Below are 19,349 nucleotides of genomic sequence, written 5' to 3' on the forward strand. Positions count from 1 at the left end.
ACAACCACACCAGGTTCACTGGATCATACGAGAATATTAGGCTAACTGTCATGAATGGTAATTATAAGGCTAGCTAATAAAGCTGAGATCAGAATCAAACCCAATACTTTGTGTCTGAGGTGAAAACCTTAACCGTTGTGCTCACTCGACCCACCACCCCCAATGTTTTGCAAATGACTGTATGTTGCTGTGTTTTCACACATGCTGATACAATATCTTAAGGTGATCCTTCCACATCCCCCTTCCCCAGTGTTTTGCTTTCCTGCCTCCCCACCTCAATTGTCGACTTTCTAGACTGCACCCCCCCCCCCTTTGTAAAACCCTGGATCCGCCACTGCATTATGAGGAACACGGAAAAACCAAGGGCAAAAAATCGAAGCCGGTTAAGAGTAGACTACACAATAATTTTCTGGCCAAGTCACGTTCGCAAGATGAGGTTAGTTAACTTTAGTAACTTTAGCTAACTTGGCAGAAGAACTCATCATTCCCACTGGTAGTTATTAGAAATAAGTGCATGATCAATATTACAGAAAAAATAATAAAACCAACAGCAAGCCGTAAATCACAGCTACAGTTCTCTAAACGAGCTGGAACACAGTATCAGATTTTCGAGGTAACCGGACCATTTTTGCTGTGGCACCATAATAATGTAAGCATCACACGTGGGATATATTGACAGAACAGCGTTTTTGCTGATCGCTTCCTATGTACTTTTGAGTAGGTTAAGTGACTGTGTTATAGTAAGCATTTACAGTTATTGAAAGTATGTAGTTACTGCGACGAGTAGAAAATGTAGTAATTTATAATAGCACTGATCTTTTTATTTATTTTTGAAAGCAGCATAATTATTTGTGTGGGCTGTCTTTTAGCATAGTTCAGATTGTGTGTTAAATTTAATGTTCACGGGAAAACGAATTAATTTAGTGTGTTTTCTGTATGTGGTTATAGCACTTTAAAATGTGATGCTTAATTGCTGTATTCTATACTGTACATACCCGGGTTTACTTTAACTCTTGTTCTGTTTCACTTGTATGATGCAGTAATCCAGACCAGAACTGACCTGTCCGTGGTAGAGTATCAAGTAAACACGGATCGGTGGCGAATACTGAGTTTCTGACATGGGGAAGATTAGGCGAGCACGGCACAAACTGCATAGTATAGCAGTGAAGCCCCCATCCGCTTCTGTAAACAAGGACAGAAATGATGAAATGGTAGTAGAAACCGTCAAGACAGTGAAAGCAGCAGGACAGGTGAGTAAAGGAACAGGTTTTGCGGAATTTAGTTTTTATTTGTTGGGGGGGGGGGGGCGTCTTAAGTTGTGGAAAATAACACTAACGCGTAGCGTATTTCACAAGTGAGATGTACCAGGACTCGATGATCTCCATGTGGTCTACATTTCACCTGTACCTGAAGTCTCTAGAAGGCGGGTGCACTACGTGAAATTTAGATTTTATTTGTTTATTTATGTATTATTTGTTTTAAGTTAACCCAGTGAATGTCTGTTGCAAGAGCATTTTCAGCCACAGGATGGGCCAGGTAAAAGAAAGAAAAGCATTTGTCAGTGGCTCACTAGGTAGAATATTTGCCTTTGATGCTGGAAGATCAAATGTCTGTGGATTTTCTTTCCATTACTGATAACTGCAGTGCATTTTATAGGTTCATACTAGGCTATCTGCCCTAGGGCATTTATAAGCCTAGCCAGAGTGTGTGTGGCTTTCACCACCCCTTAGGATGAGAATACTATACCCATTAGTTTGCTGTGCCTCTGTCCAGCAGTGACACAGAGATGATTCCCGGGGTAAACCTACGATCTCCCATCCACTCGTCAAGATTTCTCTTGAACAGAGTCAGTGAGGGGCTCTGCCTCACATGGACTGGGATTCTGTTCCATAGTGTAGGGAGTCTCTGGGTGATGAATCTGTCCCTCCAGCACATCCTATTTATATCCGTGTTGAGGTTTAAGTCTCTTGCCCTCGTGACTCTGGTGGATTTGGATTTTTTTGAGATGGAGCATGTCCATTAATTCCGGGTTGGACATGGCCTTGTATGTCAGGCACAGATCACCTCTGAGCAGACGGTATGCGACTGAATAGAGCTGGAGTTTCTTCAGTGGGGCATCGTATGACATATGTTTGAGCCCCTTTATCCTTTTGGTGAGGAACTTTTGGGGTCTTTCCAACTGCTGCAGGTGTCGGGTAAGGTACATTCCGAATGGGGCGTTGTACTCAATCATTGGTCTGATAAGTGAAGAGTACAGGGGTACAATGACCTCTCCTGATCTGGATGTGAATCCCTTCATGATCAGGTGGGCAATGTAGAAGGTCTTCCTAACCACTTTGGCAATGTGAGTGTCAAAAGAGAGGTTACTGTCAACTTGGGTCCCCAGGTCCCTGATAGTTCTTCCGTGTTTAATGGATTACCACCTATGTGGTAATTAGGGGTTACCTTGTTTTTCCCAAAGGGTATGACTATACATTTTTTGGCATTTAGCTTAAGGCCATGGCTCTGGCACCAGTTATCCATTTCTATGAGACCTCTCTGGAGGATGTCTGTGTCTGATGGAGTGTCAATTATGGTGCCCAGTTTGCAGTCATCTGCAAATTTTGTCAGCCACAATCCCCCTATGTTTGCCTGCACTTCAGAAAAATAAATGCCGAACAAGAGGGGGCCCAGGACTGAGCCCTGTGGGACACCGCTCATGACCGGCTTAGAGTCTGACATGGCACCAGCAACTCTAACCCTGTGTGTTCTGTCCTTGAGCCAGTTTGCAACCCATCTTGTGACATATGGGTTTACATCTAAGCTGGTGAGCTTTTCTATGATGCCTGAGTGGGGTATTGTGTTGAACGCTTTTGCTAGGTCAAGGTAGGCTGTGTGAACTGCCTTACCCTCATCAATGGCCTTAGTGACTGTTTCAAAAGTCGACCAAGTTCAAGAGGCAGGATCTGCCCTTGACAAAGCCAAATTGGGTAGGATCCAGTGTCTGTAGGTCCCCAATGTCTTTATTTATGAGTTCCATTATGATCCTCTCCATAGCTTTGCAGACAAGGCTCATCAAGCTTATGGGGCGGTAATTTCCAGGGTCCGTAGAAGCACCGCCTTTGTGGAGTGGGACCACAGTTGCCGTACGCCATTCTTTGGGTGCATATCCTGTAGTAAGGCTAAGATTAAACAGCAGCCTTATGTGTGGGTTTAGTTCCTCATTGAGTTCGTGTAGCACACAGCCGGGGACACCGTCCGGTCCCATTGATGCTGTGTTTTTTGCTTTAGAGAGAGCAGCTCTCACCTGGGCATCTGAGATGTTTGGGAGGCTAGACTCTGGTGGGATAGATATTTCTCCTTTTGGGGGGGAGGGGGCAATTTGCACTGAACCTGTCTGCCAGTATGTTGGCAATGTCTGTGGGTTCAGTGATTTTTTTATCATTTTGGACTAATTCTGAGCATATCTGGGAGGTTCCACCCAGGTTTCTAACATAGCTAAAGAAGGCCTTATGATTGTCTTTTGTGTCATTAGCGATTTTTCTCTCAAAGTTGGCCTTGGATGATTTTATGAGTGATCGTAGTTTTTTGCTAGTATTGATCAGAGATGCCTTCCCTTTTAGGGATTTTGCTCTCTCATGTAGTAGCTTTCTCCTCTTGTTGTAGAGTTTGTTTATGGCTGGGGTCCACCAGACCAGGCGCCTGCCTTTGGTGGAAAGGGTCTTGATTTTATTAGGGATTGCTTGATCCATACATTCCTGGAGGTGCTCGTAGAAGGCATTTGTAAGGGTTTCAGCAGCGTGGGTTGTGGTTTCCACTGGCTCGGGGGCCTTGAAGGATACCACTCCAGTCTTAAGAAGTGTGAAGTTTGCTTTTGAGAAGTTCTTCACTATGGTCTTTTTTGCTGTGGGTGGGGGCGGGATGTGGATCTCCAATGAGATTAATTTATGGTCTGATCTCACCAATGAGGAAGGGAAGTGCTGTACATCTGAGAGTGCCATCCTTGGAGGTGGTAAAAGATCTCATGGCAGCAATTATAAAGAGCTAGGGGAATTTCTCCATTGCACTAGACAAATTTCCCCTAGTCACAATGAGGACTATCTAGGGTCTCCCCTGAAAATAGGCCACTTGCCTAGTGTGATTAAACCTAGGCAAGAAAATGTAAATTCATAACTAAATAAATAATAGATATCTTGGGTTAAAATGATTGTCATTGTTGAAGTGACACTCTGACCCCATGTGCAGAAATGGGAAGAAGTGTTTGTGGATGGATGAGTGGATTCATAGACGCATTTAAATTTTACAGAACGAACTATACACAGATGCATTGTAGGTGTACATAAATGCTTTAAAATGAATGTGAGCAGACATCCACAACAGTGGAGAAAGTGAAAAAATCCAAACTTTCAGTAGTAAAAATATAAGTAAGTATGGAAGGTAATGTCTAGTTAAGATTGCAAGTGTAGTGAGTTGTGTTGTATTATTATTATAGTGGGCTATTTCAAACTTAACCTGAGGCTTGAAAGCAGATACAAGTTGTCGCTCGCCAGGTCGGGATAAAACAGGCGAGCACTGCAGGTTCTTGTTCAAGCAGCTTTATTGTATACAAACACATCATAAGTGAGGTTAAGTAACTTTAACTTTTAAACAGATTAGCTGTCATACACATGGATGTTAACATTCTGGCTGCACCTTCAAAACGGCACTGACACTAACATGTGCTTGGTATTTATATGCGCACAGAGATCTTGAAAATGCTTCTTAAAGGTACAACACACCTGCTATTCTACACATGTAAACTCTTTTGTAAGACATAGCATCATTTTTTTCTTAAACAGTTGTAGTATCTGTGTTGCAGTAATTTAGGGTTGGTAGACTGTTGCTGTATGTTAGAGCCACTTTGGTGAAACATGTTCATGTACCTGTGAAAGGTTTCTATAGGAAGCTCATCATTTTTTTTTAAAAAGTATACCCAGTATTAAGTCCCCCTATTTTTCTGACTTTCATACATGCATTCTGGGATAAAATACATTACATTACATTGATCACTTGGATCTTAATTCTGCAGTAAACAAGTCATAATCTGTTTAGATCAAAATAAAACTTTTGCCCATGTTCAACTTAAACAGTCCATATATCTGTCTAGTTTCAGTGGTACCTACTAGGCATGTGGCCAGAAGAGTACTGATATGTCTGTCCACCCTAAGCAAAGAGTAGTTTTTTGAATTAAGCTGCTAGGTGAGGAATGCTTTGCTGTGTACTCCAGGAATGAATTTATGATTTGCCCCTCCAGTCATCCAGAGTACTTTTGAATGCAGCATGTGTGTTGCATTGTTTGATATATAATGGAAATGTTTCCCATATGGAAGGGATGACGGGTTAGTAATCTGTTGCAGCATCTTTTCTATTTATGTATGAGTTAGGTGCAAGGGTAGCATTGTTGCCTCACAGCAAGAGGTTCTCCGGTTCGATTCTCAGCTGGGGTTCCTTCTGTGTGGAGTCTGCATGTCCTTCCCTGCATTCTTGTGGGTTTTCTCCGGGTGCTCCAGTTTCCTCCCACGTTAGAAAGACATGCGTCTAGACCATATCCCCCTGGGCCTCCACTGAAAATTGGCTTCATTCCAAGTCGGACTTTCCCGGTTAACAAATGTTAAATCATCTTCTTTTGGCTGTTCCCGTTAGGGGTCACCACAGAGGATCACCTGTTTCCATTTTTTCCTGTCCTCTGCATCTTGCTCTGTCACACCAACCATTTGCATGTCCTCTCTCTCACCACATCCATAAACCTTATCTTAGGCCTTCCTCTTTTCCTGTTACCTGGTAGCTTCATCCTTAGCATCTTTTTCCCAATATACTCAGCATCCCACCTCAGCACATGTCCAAACCAACGTAATCTTGCCTCTCTGGCGTTGTCTCCAAACCTTCCGACCTGGGCTGACCCTCTAATATACTTATTCCTAATCCTGTCCACCCTCGTCACACCCAGTGCAAATCTTAGCATCTTTAACTCTGCCAGTTAAATAAATAAAATAAATAAATAGAAGTAGAATGGAGTGTTAATGGCTCAGAGGTTTTGGCACATATTTGAGCCTGTACGAGACAGAATCAGTGAGAAGGCTATTAATCCATTAGCAAAGCCATTTTTCCTTTTACTCTGTTCACAAGTGCATTTTTAATTACATTTATTTATTTATTTATTTATATTTGTTGACCGGGAATGTCCGACTGGACGTAGGTCCATTTTCAGCGGAGGCCCAGGGAGAAAAGCTCCACAGTTAAAATAAACAGACAATAGTTACATTGGATTACATAGCGATTAACAATTTAACATAGCAATTACTTACAACATATTTACAGATGAAGAACGTAGTACATCAGTAGACAACTAGAATCTTTATCTGTGAAGTACATAACAGACATTAACAAATGTTCTAATAAGAAGTTCCTGCTGTATAATAAGTACTAGGCTTATGAGCATCTGAGCTTGCTATAATCAAGGTAGTTAGTGGAGTGGAAAGAAAGGTAGTGGTTGGATGGGGTCGAATTACATTTGGCTGTAAATGGTATTTAGCCCCTGCCCCACTGCAGTGCAACCCTGGAGTGAGAATATTCTGTAAGGGGGGGCGTGGGGGATACAGCCCCCCACATTGAGGGGTGTGGGTTATGCACTATTATATACATGTGTATCCATTAAAACATATAACATCAGTAAAAACTGGTGGCATATATATGAATTGATTTTACGGTTGCCTTTATTCAGTGATTATTCTACATGTTCATAATACTGTTGCAGATTCATATATGAACGAAATTTCACAAAAAGCACATTTTTAGTATAAACATTTTTAGTTTTTGTTTACTGTCTGTTTTAAAGCAAAGAAGAATAGTACAAGTTATTACAGTGAGTTTTAAACTGTCAACAAATCTTTGGTAAAAGTTACCAGCTCCAAATGTTTACAGTAAATATTGAACATTTCTTATGTTTACATTATGACTGAATCATGGATACATTGTAAATGGAGTGGAATTAATGCATAGGTAAGTGAAATGCATATTAAAGTAGTTGCTATTGGAGTTGTGTGTGAAAATTAATATTATAAATCTTGACATAAAACTGTAACTGAGCAGACCCATAAAAATCCCAAAAGATCTATTTTCTGGAGTAGTTTTAGTGGTATGTGGAAAGTTCCATTGTCCATTATAAAACTGGTACCATAAGCCATGTAAAAAAAAAACACATATATTGCTACAGTAGCAGTTTGGTGGTATTTTGGTTTAACATTGTTTTAAAATGCACATGTTAATTCATATAATATATGTAATAATTCATATGATATATGTAATAAATTAGAATTTCCTTATATGTTCATAGGTGTGTACTAGGCTAATGGCCCTGGAGCCTTTACAAGCCTAGCCCATAGAATTACCCTGGCATCGTGCCACCCGACCTTAGTCCCCAGTGCGTCTGTCGAATAGAGCCACTGGAGTGATCCCCGGGGTGAATTTTCTATTTCCCATCCACAGATCAAGATTTCTGTTGAAAAGGGCCAGTGAGGTGCTCTGCTTGACATGTATGGGAAGTCTATTCCAGAGCATGGGCAGTCTCTGGGTTATGAACCTGTCCCTCCAGCATGTTCTCTTGATTGTGGTAATGAGGTTGAGGTCTCTGAAGCATGTGGTGCAGAAAGATTGGAATTTCTTTAGATGTAGCATTTCTAACAGAGCTGGGTCAGACATGGCTTTGTAAGTCAAGCAGAGATCGCCTCTAAGGAGGCGATATGAGACAGAGAATAGTTGGAGTTTTTTTTAGTCTGTCCATATAGGATAAGTGTTTAAGGCCTAGGATCCTCTTTGTGAGGTATTTTGTGGTCTCTACAGTTGTTGCAGGTGTCTAGTGAGGTACATGCCAAATGGGGCATTGTATTCGATGATTGGCCTAATGTGGGAAGAGTAGAGTGAGTCAGTAGCCTCTTTCTTCCTGGATGCAAAACCCTTTGTAATGAGATGTGCCACATAGAAGGGCTTTCTGACCACAGTGGCAATGTGGTGATCAAAAGAGAGGTTGCTGTCAACCTGTGTTCCCAGATTTCTTGTAACGCCTTTTGTGTTCAGTGGACTACCATCGATATGTCATTGAGCTTAAGGCCATGGTTCTGACACCAGTCGTTGGTCTCAGTGAAGCCATTCTGTAGGATGTCAACATCACTTGGGGAGTTAATATTGGCTCCCAACTTGCAATCTTCTGTGAACTTTGTCCCTTCGTGTTGGTCTGGACAGAGAAGTAGATACGACTTCAGAGAAGTAGATACCAAACAGGAGAGGACCCAGGACCGAACCTTATGGGACTCCACTCGTGACTGGTCTGCAGTCTGACTTGGAGTCAGCTACATTCACACTGTGGGTTCTATCTGTGAGCCAGTTTGCAGCCCACCTAGTGATATAGGGGTTGATGCCTAGCTTAGTGAGTTTTTCTATGATTCCTGAGTGGGGGATGGTATCAAAGGTCTTGGCCAGATCAAGGTAGGCTGTATGAACCACTTTGCCTTCATCCACAGCTCTGGTGACTGACTCAAATAAGTCGACCAAGTTGAGCAGGCATGATCTACCCTTCACAAAACCAAACTGTATGGGATCCAGAGTTTGGATTCCCTATAACCTTGTTTATTAGGTCCATGATGATGTGTTCCATAGCTTTGCATATCATACTCGTCAGGCTAATGGGGCAATAGTTCTCAGGGTCTGTAGTCGCTCCTCCTTTGTGGAGAGGGATGACTGTAGCAGTGCGGCATTTGGTAGGGACAAAGCCTGAGGTGAGGCTGTGATTGAACAGGGCACACAAGTGAGGTGCCAGTTCACTATGTAGTTCATGTAGAACACAGCCAGGGATATCTTCTTACTTGCCTCAGCTCCTACCTGCAGTGGCTGATACTTTTTCAGCAGGACCCTTCTGCTCTGTTGCTCTATCCCGCTCCGTTCCCCCTGCGGGCTCACTCTGCTCCCCTACCCTGCCCCCAATTTCCACCTGCCCACAGTGCCCCTACATGTATTGCCATCCCATACTCACTCCCCTTTACAACACCCAATCCCACCACAGCATAACTCCTCTGTCTCCACCCAACTCACCCTACCCTATACTCCTCCCCCTATTGCACCTGCCCTGCCTATTTCCCCTCTAACCTCCATATTCCTATCTCCTCAAAACAAACTTCAACCACAAATGTCTTCTTTTACTTCCACAATTCTTACCCCCACAACACTCCTACTCCTCATACTTCTTCCTCTATACCATGCCACCTCTTATACAAACCTCCATATACACCCCAACCTCCACCTCCATACCCCAACTCAAATCACTTCTACAACATCTCTGCCTGTCTTACCACTATTCACCCCACCTCTCTTTTAAAACTCTTCCAAATCCCCTCAAATCTCTACAAACCTAAACCCACATCCCACCCTCCATCCCTAACCAAACTAACTCCTAAAAAACCTATTCATCTTCTCTCATACCTCTTCTTAGCAGGCAACATTCATCCTAATCCCGGACCAAACACTTCTCAAACTAATAACCATAGCTCCAACAACAAACCTATTCATAAAGACCTCAAATTCCTCACTATCAATGCCCAAAGCTTAACAAATAAAATTACCCTGTTTCATGCCTGGATCAACCATAACTCACCAGACGTAGTAGCCATCTCTGAAACCTGGCTAAAACCACACATAACTGACTCAGAATTCCTTCCCCCCGGATTTCATTGCCTCCGATCAGACTGCCTAAATAAAAGAGGTGGTGGAGTAGCACTAATTTACTCTAATCATTTATCTATTACTCCCTTCCCAAATCCTATTCCATCTTTTAACAATGCTGAACTAGTGATTGGCATGCTAAAATTAAATAACCAAAAAAGTATCTGTATCAGCTCCCTTTACATTCCCCCTGGTAATAACACCAATACCTTGGAAGACTTCCTCTCATGGACCTACACTAATATTAAACACTTACATAATGGGAGACGTAAATATTGACTGGCAAAAATCATAGACCCCAATCCCACCTTATCAATTAATCTGTTCAACTTTACTCAACTTATTCACACCATCACCAGGCCCAACAAGACCAACCGCCCAGGCTCCATCCTAGACTGGACACTAGTGTCCCACCCAAATAAAATCACTACATCTGGTGTCACTCCCGATCCATTACGAGACCACCTCCCTGCTTTCACCCACAGAGCCACTTCCTCTTCCCCATACTCTGACCACCTCCTACAAACCTGTAACCTAACTAACTTTAACCCCTCTACCTTCTCTGACTCCCTTAAGCTCACAAACTGGAACCCAGCAAAAACAGCCCCTTGGCTTACAAAAGCTACCAAGAAAATTATGCAACAAAGAGACACATCTTAGAAAAGCTATCACCATCATAAACAGCCTGAGCTGTTACTAAAATACAAACAGCTGCGAAACCTAGCCATAAAACAAAGTCATTAAAGACAAAAAATCCTATTACAACCACCTACAAATAAATCATACAAAGAACTCCAAACAATTCTGGAACTCTATAAACACCCTTCTCAAGCCTGGTACCACAAATAACTCTTGTCCTGACACTAGCAAATCTGACCAAGAAATCGCCAAACTATTTAACACCTTCTTCACCTCTTCCATTGCTGAGTTGACCAAAACCTTCCCCAATAACATCCCCCTACCCACCTCCTCCCTAGCTTCCACCCCATCTCCTCCCTCTCCCCCTATTTTTGAACTTAAACCTGTATCCACCAACCTCATAAAAAACTTCTCTATAAACTCATACCTTGCACCAATGCTTGACAACATTCCCTCCTCCTTCTTAAAAATTGCCTCTGACAGTATTGCTCTCCCTATCAGCATACTGATCAATAGATCACTACTCGAGTCATATGTACCAAAACTATGGCATTCTGCTTTTATTCTGCCACTCCACAAGGGTGGCAAAAACTGTAACTTCTCCAACTTCCGCCCCATAGCTATCCTCTCTCTCATCTCTAAACTTCTCGAAAAATGCATTCACATACAGCTCATGCCATTCCTAACTGAACATCAGCTGCTCTCTCCTACCCAACACGGCTTCCGCCCAGGACACAATACCAACACAGCCCTTCTCTCCTTTTTACACTCTATCAATTCAGCCCGAGATTCTGGCAACTTAGTTTCATCTATTCTATTAAATTTATCTAAAGCTTTCGATACCATCTCTCACACCCATCTACTAAACCATCTATCTAACCTTAACATCTCCCCAAAAACTCTTTCCTGGTTCTCCAGCTATCTTTCTGACAGGTCCCAAGCAGTGAAATGGGGCCAATCCTCTTCCACCTTTTTTCCAACACCCACAGGAGTTCCCCAAGGCTCCATTCTTGGCCCTCTGCTATTTAACATATTCATTAATGATTTCCACAATGCCATTCCAAACACCAAAATTGTCCAATATGCAGACGACTCTACTCTGATCTGCTGTGCCTCCAACCAAACTGAACTCAAGTCTCTAACTCAATCTGTCTTCTCAACCACTGAAAAATGGATGCTCCAAAACCACCTCTCACTTAACGCTAACGAAACTAAAATCCTCCTATTCACTCCCTCCAAAGCCATTCCCATTGATAAAAACTAATTTCAAATTACCAGCCTCAACAACTCTATCATTGGTATTGTTCCCTCTGCCAAACTCTTGGGGGTCACCATTGATGGAACACCTAAAATTCAATACCCATATCCAACTTAACATCAAGAAAACCCACATAAAACTCAGCCTACTCTACAGGAATAATCACTTCCTCTCTCCCTCCACTAGACTGACCCTGGCCACTACATATCTTCTCCCATCTCTTCCATATGGCACTCCACTACTTACTAATCTATCTTCCACTATCACCTCCAAACTAGAAGTATGCTACAACAAAATCTCCAGGTTTGCCGCAAATGCAAAAGCCTCCTCTCACCATTGCTCCTCCCTACTAACCATAAACTGGCTTGAACTCCCCAATCAACTAGACTTCCTTCAAATTGTCTTAGCCCACAAATTACTTTTTCAACCCAACAGCTGCCCTGCTTTGTCTAATATCCTCCTACCTTATAGACCCCCCAAGACCCCTTAGATCCACTCACCAAAACCTTATTACCATCCACAAACCTAAGCGCCCTGCTGGTCAACTTTTACTCTCCTACACCCTAGCTAAAAACTGGAACGTCCTGCCCTCTACTTTGAGGGCCTGTGACAACCTAAACACCTTCAAAAGACTACTTCACTCCTACCTATTTCTTCACAGAAAATGTAACTGCACTCCTCACCCCACACCTCCCAACCTCCCCTCTTCCTTTTCTCCTGGCTAACCTTCTTCCCTTCAAAACCTCTCATCTCCACCCAGCCTCTCGCTCTGTGCTTCTCATCCCTTCCTTCATAATTACATTTTAGCATCTTAGCCACTAAGTATTGCATACCTTTTCTTTCTAATACCTGACCCAGTATAGAAAAGTGTACAACTATACAACTACATATTGAATGTAATTTATATGAATCTTTTCCTATTGTTATTTCAATTTATGTAACTTACAATGTGATACTTCTATATGTTATGCAGAGCTTCGCTGCTTAACCAAAGTGAAAATTATATACTTTATGTAACTTGTTATGTGGAGCTCTTCTCCCCGGGCCTCCACTGAAAACGGGCTCTCGAGCCCAGTGGACCTCCCCGGTCACCAAACTGGAATAAATAAAATAATAAATAATTGTCAGGTCCCATAGAAGCTGTATTATTTGCCTTGGACAGTGCTATTTTAACCTGTGTAACAGTAATACTGGGTGCCTGGCAATCTGCTGGTATTGTGATTGGTCCTGGGGGGGGGGGGGTAAAGTTGTCACTGAATCTGTCGGGCAGTATATTGGCAATATCTGTTAGCTCGGTATAGGAGGTACTATTGTGCAGTAGCTCAGAGTAAATCTGGGTATTGCCATGGAGATTCTTAGTATAACTATAGAAGGCCTTGTGGTTGTCTTTACTATCTGCTCCAGTTCTGTTTTCATAGCTAGCTTTAGAGGATTTGATGAGGGATCTTGACTTTTTGCTGATGCTGATAAGGGACTTTTTCTAGTCTTGGGACTTTACCTTATTCCGCATCAGTTGCCTCCTTCTGTTGTAGAGTTTGTTTATAGCAGGGGACCACCAGATTGGCTTCCGTTTTTTGGAGGAGAGCATCTTGGTTCTGTTGGGTATGGCGAGAGCCATGCATTTGTGTACGTGTTCGTACAGTGCATTGGTGTATGATTTGGCAGTCTTGCAACTATTCTCCATTTGCATGGGTGCCCTGAAGTTTGCCACCTCTGTTTTTAGGAGCCCAAAGTTAGCTTTGGAGAAGTTTTTCGTGGTGGTTATTTTTGGCGGGGGTGGGGTGGGAGGGATGTGGATTTTCAAGGTGATTAGTTTGTGGTCTGATGTAACCAGGGAGGAGTTGTCTATTGGTGTAGAGCAACTGTCGGCCATGTTAGTAATAACCAGGTCAAGGATGTTGCTACCTCTAGTGGGGGTAAGAATGAGCTGGTTCAGGGCATTGGAATTAATGAATTTCAGGAACCGTAGGGGAAGTGTATTGGTACACGAGTAGTTTTCCCAGTTAATGGGGGGTAGTTGAAGTCGCCCAGTATGAGAGCGCTAGGTTGGACCCTAATATTCTCTAGGGTGCTTAGGAATGTGGAGTGCAAGTCTTGGGACATGGTTGGGGACCTATAGCAGGCTACAACCTAAATCGGTGTCTTACCCAATGTTAGCTGCACCTGAAGTATCTCAGATGTGTTATGTTGGGCTACCAGTCTAGAGGTGTGCGCATCCTGAATATAGAAACACCACTGCCTTTGGAGCTTCGGTCCAAATTCTGGGGCCAAAAGGTGTAGAGTGAGTTATAACCTGGTAGTGCAGGGTGATTTCTGCTGCTTTGCACCAGGTTTTTGTTACAGGACAAGTGTTGATGTTCTCCATTTTAAGGAGTGCTTCGAGTGACTGCATTTTGAGATTTAGACTTCTAGCATTGAGCAGTATGACTCTCGTGTTGCATTTGTTTGTAGTTGTTACGGCAGTAATTTGGTCTTTGGAAAACTGCCTAAAAAGGAACAACAGGGATGGCAAGAGCCTTGGCTAGTATCCAGAAGCCCAGGAGTGATAGATGCAGGCCATCTCTGGCAAAACATCGAGGTCTGTCAATCATGTCATCCCAGGCAGACATATACTGGATCCCCTTAGAATGACACCAGAAACTTAGCCAATTGTTGAAATCATCCAGTGTTGTGCTGATACTGTTGTTTGTTCTACAATACCGTGTAAACCACCATTAGAACACTTGGATAGGATTTTGATGTAACTTATAATTTGAAGAACTACTGTATTAATGTTAGTAACATTTATTCTTCAGTAGGAAATCGACTGTGTTACCATGGTTATAATTACGCACATGGGAAGTGGGTCATCGTGCAGTGTGAGGTAGAACCAAGCATGTTGCCAGAGCTGAGAGGTTTATAACACTCACTCAAGGGATGGGCTCTGACAATTTTGTTTTCAGTATTTAAATATATATTTTCTTAGTTCTAAGCTGACTATATGAAGGATTTACTTTTTTTTCCCAGTAGTTAGCTGAGTGCAGAGTCACATTAACCACACACTATTTGTATTTGTAATAACTTTCTGAATTTTTATTCAGAATGTTTTGCAGCTTGTTCTTGAACTGAATTTACACCACAAGTGATTGACAGGTGTTGAAAATCGGAACTTTTGAAGGCTTTAAATTAGTCTACCCTGTAACAAGTAGAACAGGATGTTTATATGAGTCACATTGTTTAAGTCTCCAGGGGAATACATTTTTATATGTTTTTGTGTCTTGCATAGCACCCAAGCAATAGTAATGCATCATGTTTAACCTGTGAAAATTGCAGTATGGAAGGATAGTGTAACGCCATCGCTAAGAAGCAAATTTTAATTAGAAGTAGAGACCAGGAATGGCGAAATAAGACTGTTCACATCTGACATGGCACACAGATGTACTTGCTGAAGTCAGTCAGGTGAGGAGATGTGACATTCTGTGCCAAATTCCAATATGAAGAAAATGAGGTTTCATAAATGGTTAAAATGGTGTATATAGAGACTCAGAACTGGTAATAGACCAGAAGAGTTATGTTTGCTTTATAAAGGCTACTTTTGTGGTCAGATCAGAGGAAAATAATGCTTAAAGAGTAGAAGAATCCTGACGTTTATATGTTGTGCCGTGATTGCTTCAAAGAAATAGAGATCTGCATTCATTAGCATAAAACTATATAGAGAAGTGTCTATAAAAAGAATTATAAAGAAGCAAGAATAAAGCTTGTGATTTAAAAAAAAGCAAAGACTGATTAAGTATGGAGATACTGTTTTTCTAGAGTGGGATTCATGTCATACATTTTTCAGGGTGCTCAGATCCATTAAGCATTGGGCTATGTAGTACTGAGAAGTAAATCAACGTTTGTCTCCTGCTGATACAGTTTAGGCCTCTGGTATGCAGTCCCTTTGGCTCTGTCATCTGTTAGAATGGCCCTGTTTGCAAGGCACTGCAGAAACAGTACTCAGGGTTTCTATTTAAAATTACTGAAGGATGGAAAGCAGTCCATCACCTTTCCCAGGTGTTATAAAAATTTGCCCTTGTCTAACTTCTCCACCTCTCAAATTGTAGTGTCTGGAATGTAAGTAGACTCTTCCTCACCTCCTCCCAGCTGTGTGGTAGTCAGAAAGTACTTGAGCTTCTGGTAGGTCCTCTTCCCAGTTATTATCGTGTGTGTGTGTGTGTGTGTGTGTGTGTGTGTGTGTGTGTGTGTGTATGTATATAGGTTCATAGGTTGGTACTAGGCTATCAGCCCTAGGGCCAATACAATCCCAGCCATAACAATTCCCTGGCTATTTCTTGCCACACTATTTACTGCCCTGGACCCCTGTCTAGCAGGGCGACTGACGTGATCCCCGGGGTGAATTTCGTTTCTCCCATCCAATCGTCAAGGTTCCTTTTGAAGAGGACCAAAGAGGCACTCTGCTTGACATGTATGGGCAATCTATTCCAGAGTCTGGGGAGTCTCTGGGTCAGGAACCTATCCCTCCAGCATGTTTTGTTTATTGTGATGACAAGGTTTAGATCCCTGGAGTGTGTGGCTCTGAGGCACTGGGATTTCTTTAAGTGTAGCATGTCCAACAGCTCTGGGTTTGACATGGCCTTGTATGTTAAGCAAAGATTGCCTCTGAGTAGACGATATGCGACAGAGTATAGCTGGAGTTTTTTAAGGCGGTCAGCGTAGGGCATCTGCTTTAGGCCTGTGATTCTTTTAGTGAGGTATTTCTGCGGCCTTTCCAGTTGTTGCAGATGTCTTGAGAGGTACATACCAAACAGGGCGTTGTATTCTATAATGGGTCTAATGAGGGATGAGTACAGTGAGACAATGACCTCCTTTTTTCTGGATGAAAAGCCCTTAGTGGTGAGGTGTGCCACATAGAAGGATTTCCTGACTGTTGTGGTGATGTGGTTATCGAAGGTGAGACCACTGTCCACCTGTGTCCCCAAGTCTCTTATCACACTTTCGGTGTTTAGTGTACTGCCACCTATATGGTAATTCACGGATACATGTTTTTTCCCAAAGGGGATAACTATACATTTCTTGGCATTGAGCTTGAGCCCATGGCTCTGGCACCAAGCATCTGTTTCTGTAAGGCCCTTTTGTAGAGTATCCACATCATTTGGGGATTCAATAATGGCTCCCAGTTTGCAGTCATCTGCGAACTTTGTTATCCAGAGTCCCTTTGTGTTGGCCTGTACTTCAGAGAAGTAGATGCCAAACAAGAGCGGTCCCAAGACTGAACCCTGAGGTACTCCACTTGTCACTTGTCTGGAGCTGGATTTGGAGTCGACTACTTTTACAGTGTGGGTTCTATCAGTAAGCCAGTTAGCAACCCATTGGGTGATGTAGAGATTAATGCCCAGCTTAGTAAGTTTATCTATGATTCCAGAATGGGGGATGGTGTCAAAGGCCTTGGCAAGGTCTAGATAGACTGTGTGGACCATCTTACCCTTGTCCATGGCTCTGGAGACTGATTCGAAGAAGTCACTCAGGTTCAGGAGACAAGATCGGCCCTTCACAAACCCAAACTGGGTGGGGTCCAGTGTTTGAAGGTTGCCAATGTCATTGTTTATAAGTTCCATGATAATACGCTCCATGGCCTTGCAGATAAGGCTTGTCAGACTGGTGGGACGGTAGTTTCCGGGATCCAAGGTGGATCCCCCCTTGTGGAGTGGGATAACTGTAGCTCTGCACCACTCAGTGGGCACGAAACCTGAGGTGAGGCTATGATTAAACATGACACTTAGGTGAGGTGCCAGTTCATATTGTAGTTCATGTAGTACACATCCCGGGATGTCATCTGGTCCCATGGATGCTGTATTCTTAGCTTTGGAGATACCTGTGTGGCCATTATTACCGGAATTTGGTAATCTTCTGGTATTGAGATGGGCCATTTAGGGGGTGAGATGGGGGTGAAGTTGGCACTGAATCGATCTGCCAGGATATTGGCAATATCCTTGGGATCAGTATATTTAATGTCATTCTGTTTTAGCTCAGCGCAGATCTGAGCATTGCCATTTAGATTCTTGACATAGTTATAGAATGCCTTGTGGTTGTCTTTGAAATCTTTGGCAATTTTATTTTCGTAACTAGCTTTGGAGGATTTTATGAGGGATCTCAGTTTCTTACTGAGGCTGGTAAGGAAGTTTTTTGCATCCTGGGATTTTCCTATTTTCTACAACAGTTTCTTCATTTTGTTGTAAAGTTTGTTTATGGCAGGGGACCACCAGATTGGCTTCTTTTTTTTGGATGAGAGCATCTTGGTTCTATTTGGGATGGCACGATTTATGCATGAGTGGATGTGCTCGTACAGTGCCTTCGTGTAGGATTCAGCAGTTGAACTTTCAGCTCCTGTCTGCATGGGTGTCATGAAGTTTGTCACTTCTGACTTGAGTAGCATGAAGTTGGCTTTGGAGAAGTTTAGTTTTTTATGGAGGTTTCCATACTGGGGGGTGGGGGTGGGATGTGGATGTTAAGGGTGATTAGCTTATGGTCACACCTGACTAACGAGGGGGTGACCATAGGTGTGGAGCATTGATTTCCCATGTTGGTAATGACCAGGTCTAGGATATTGGAGCCCCTGGTGGGACTATGGATTAGTTGATCCAGGGCGTTGGAATTTATGAATTCCAAGAACCGTTGAGCAAAGGTGTTGGTACATGAGTAGTTTTCCCAGTTAATGGCAGGGTAGTTAAAATCACCCAGGGTGTTTGGTTCTATCTTAATATTTTCCAGTATGTTTAGAAAGGTGTAGTGAGAATCTTGGGGTATGGTGGGGGATCTGTAGCAAGCTACAATTTGGATTGCAGTCTTACCTAATGTTAGTTGCACCTGGAGAATTTCAGACGCATTGTGTTGGGCAACTAGCCTGGTGATGTGAATATTCTTGGTGTATCACTTTAACAGCTTTAAAAGTTTTTGTTTGTATGGCAGTTTAAAGTGTGTCAAGACATTTCAGAGCTGGGTGTGTTTCTGATGCATTTCTGTGATAGCTGCTGTCTGTGTGGCAACATGAGCCTTGCTAATAACAAGGCCCATGCATATGAGCCTGCCTATTAGACAGGATTGTTATTTTTCCCTATTTCAGAGGGTCTTCAGCATGCTTTATCTATCTATCTATATTGCAATAGCATATCCCTGGCTGTGTTCTACATGAACTACAGAGTGAACTGGCACCTCACTTGTGTGCCCTGTTCAATCACAGCCTTACCTCAGGCTTTGTCCCTGCTGAGTGGCATACTGCTACAGTCATCCCTCTCCACAAAGGAGGAGCAACTACAGACCCTAGCCTGACAAGTCTGATACGCAAAGCTATGGAACGCATCACCATGGACCTAATAAACAAGGATATAGGGAATCTCCAAACTCTGGATCTCTCACAGTTTGGTTTTGTGAAGGGTAGATCATGCCTGCTCAACTTGGTCGACTTCTTTGAGTCAGTCACCAGAGCTGTGGATGAAGGCAAGGTGGGTTCATCCAACCTACCTTGATCTGGCCAAGGCCTTTGATACCATTCCCTGCTCAGGAATCCTAGGAAAACTCACTAAGATAGGGATCAATCCTTATATCACTAGGTGGGTTGCAAACTGGCTCACCGAACCCACAATGTCAAAGTAGCTGACTCCAAGTCAGACTGCTGACTAGTCACGGGTGGCATCCCAGAGGGTTCGGTCCTGGGTCCTCTCCTGTTTGGTATCTACTCCTCTGAAGT

The 19,349-nt window shown here is 42.8% G+C and overlaps 1 protein-coding gene across 5 annotated transcripts in view; it reads left to right on the forward strand.

Moving 5' to 3' along the window:
- Window positions 1-632: 632 nt before the first annotated feature.
- SLX9 (SLX9 ribosome biogenesis factor) overlaps window positions 633-19,349 on the forward strand; it is a 631,512-nt gene continuing 612,795 nt past the window's right edge. The window contains exons 1-2 of one of the 5 annotated variants that reach the window (XM_044075977.1): window positions 633-649; window positions 1,041-1,250. In XM_044075977.1, coding sequence (XP_043931912.1) covers window positions 1,119-1,250 — 132 coding nt within the window. In that variant the 5' untranslated portion in view covers window positions 633-649; window positions 1,041-1,118. The other 4 variants (XM_044075980.1, XM_044075979.1, XM_044075982.1 and 1 more) reach the window with 4 other exon arrangements.

The sequence above is a fragment of the Protopterus annectens genome, chromosome 6.part1 (assembly GCF_019279795.1).
Source record: "Protopterus annectens isolate FY-2018-M chromosome 6.part1, PAN1.0, whole genome shotgun sequence".
Taxonomy (NCBI): Eukaryota; Metazoa; Chordata; order Ceratodontiformes; family Protopteridae; genus Protopterus; species Protopterus annectens.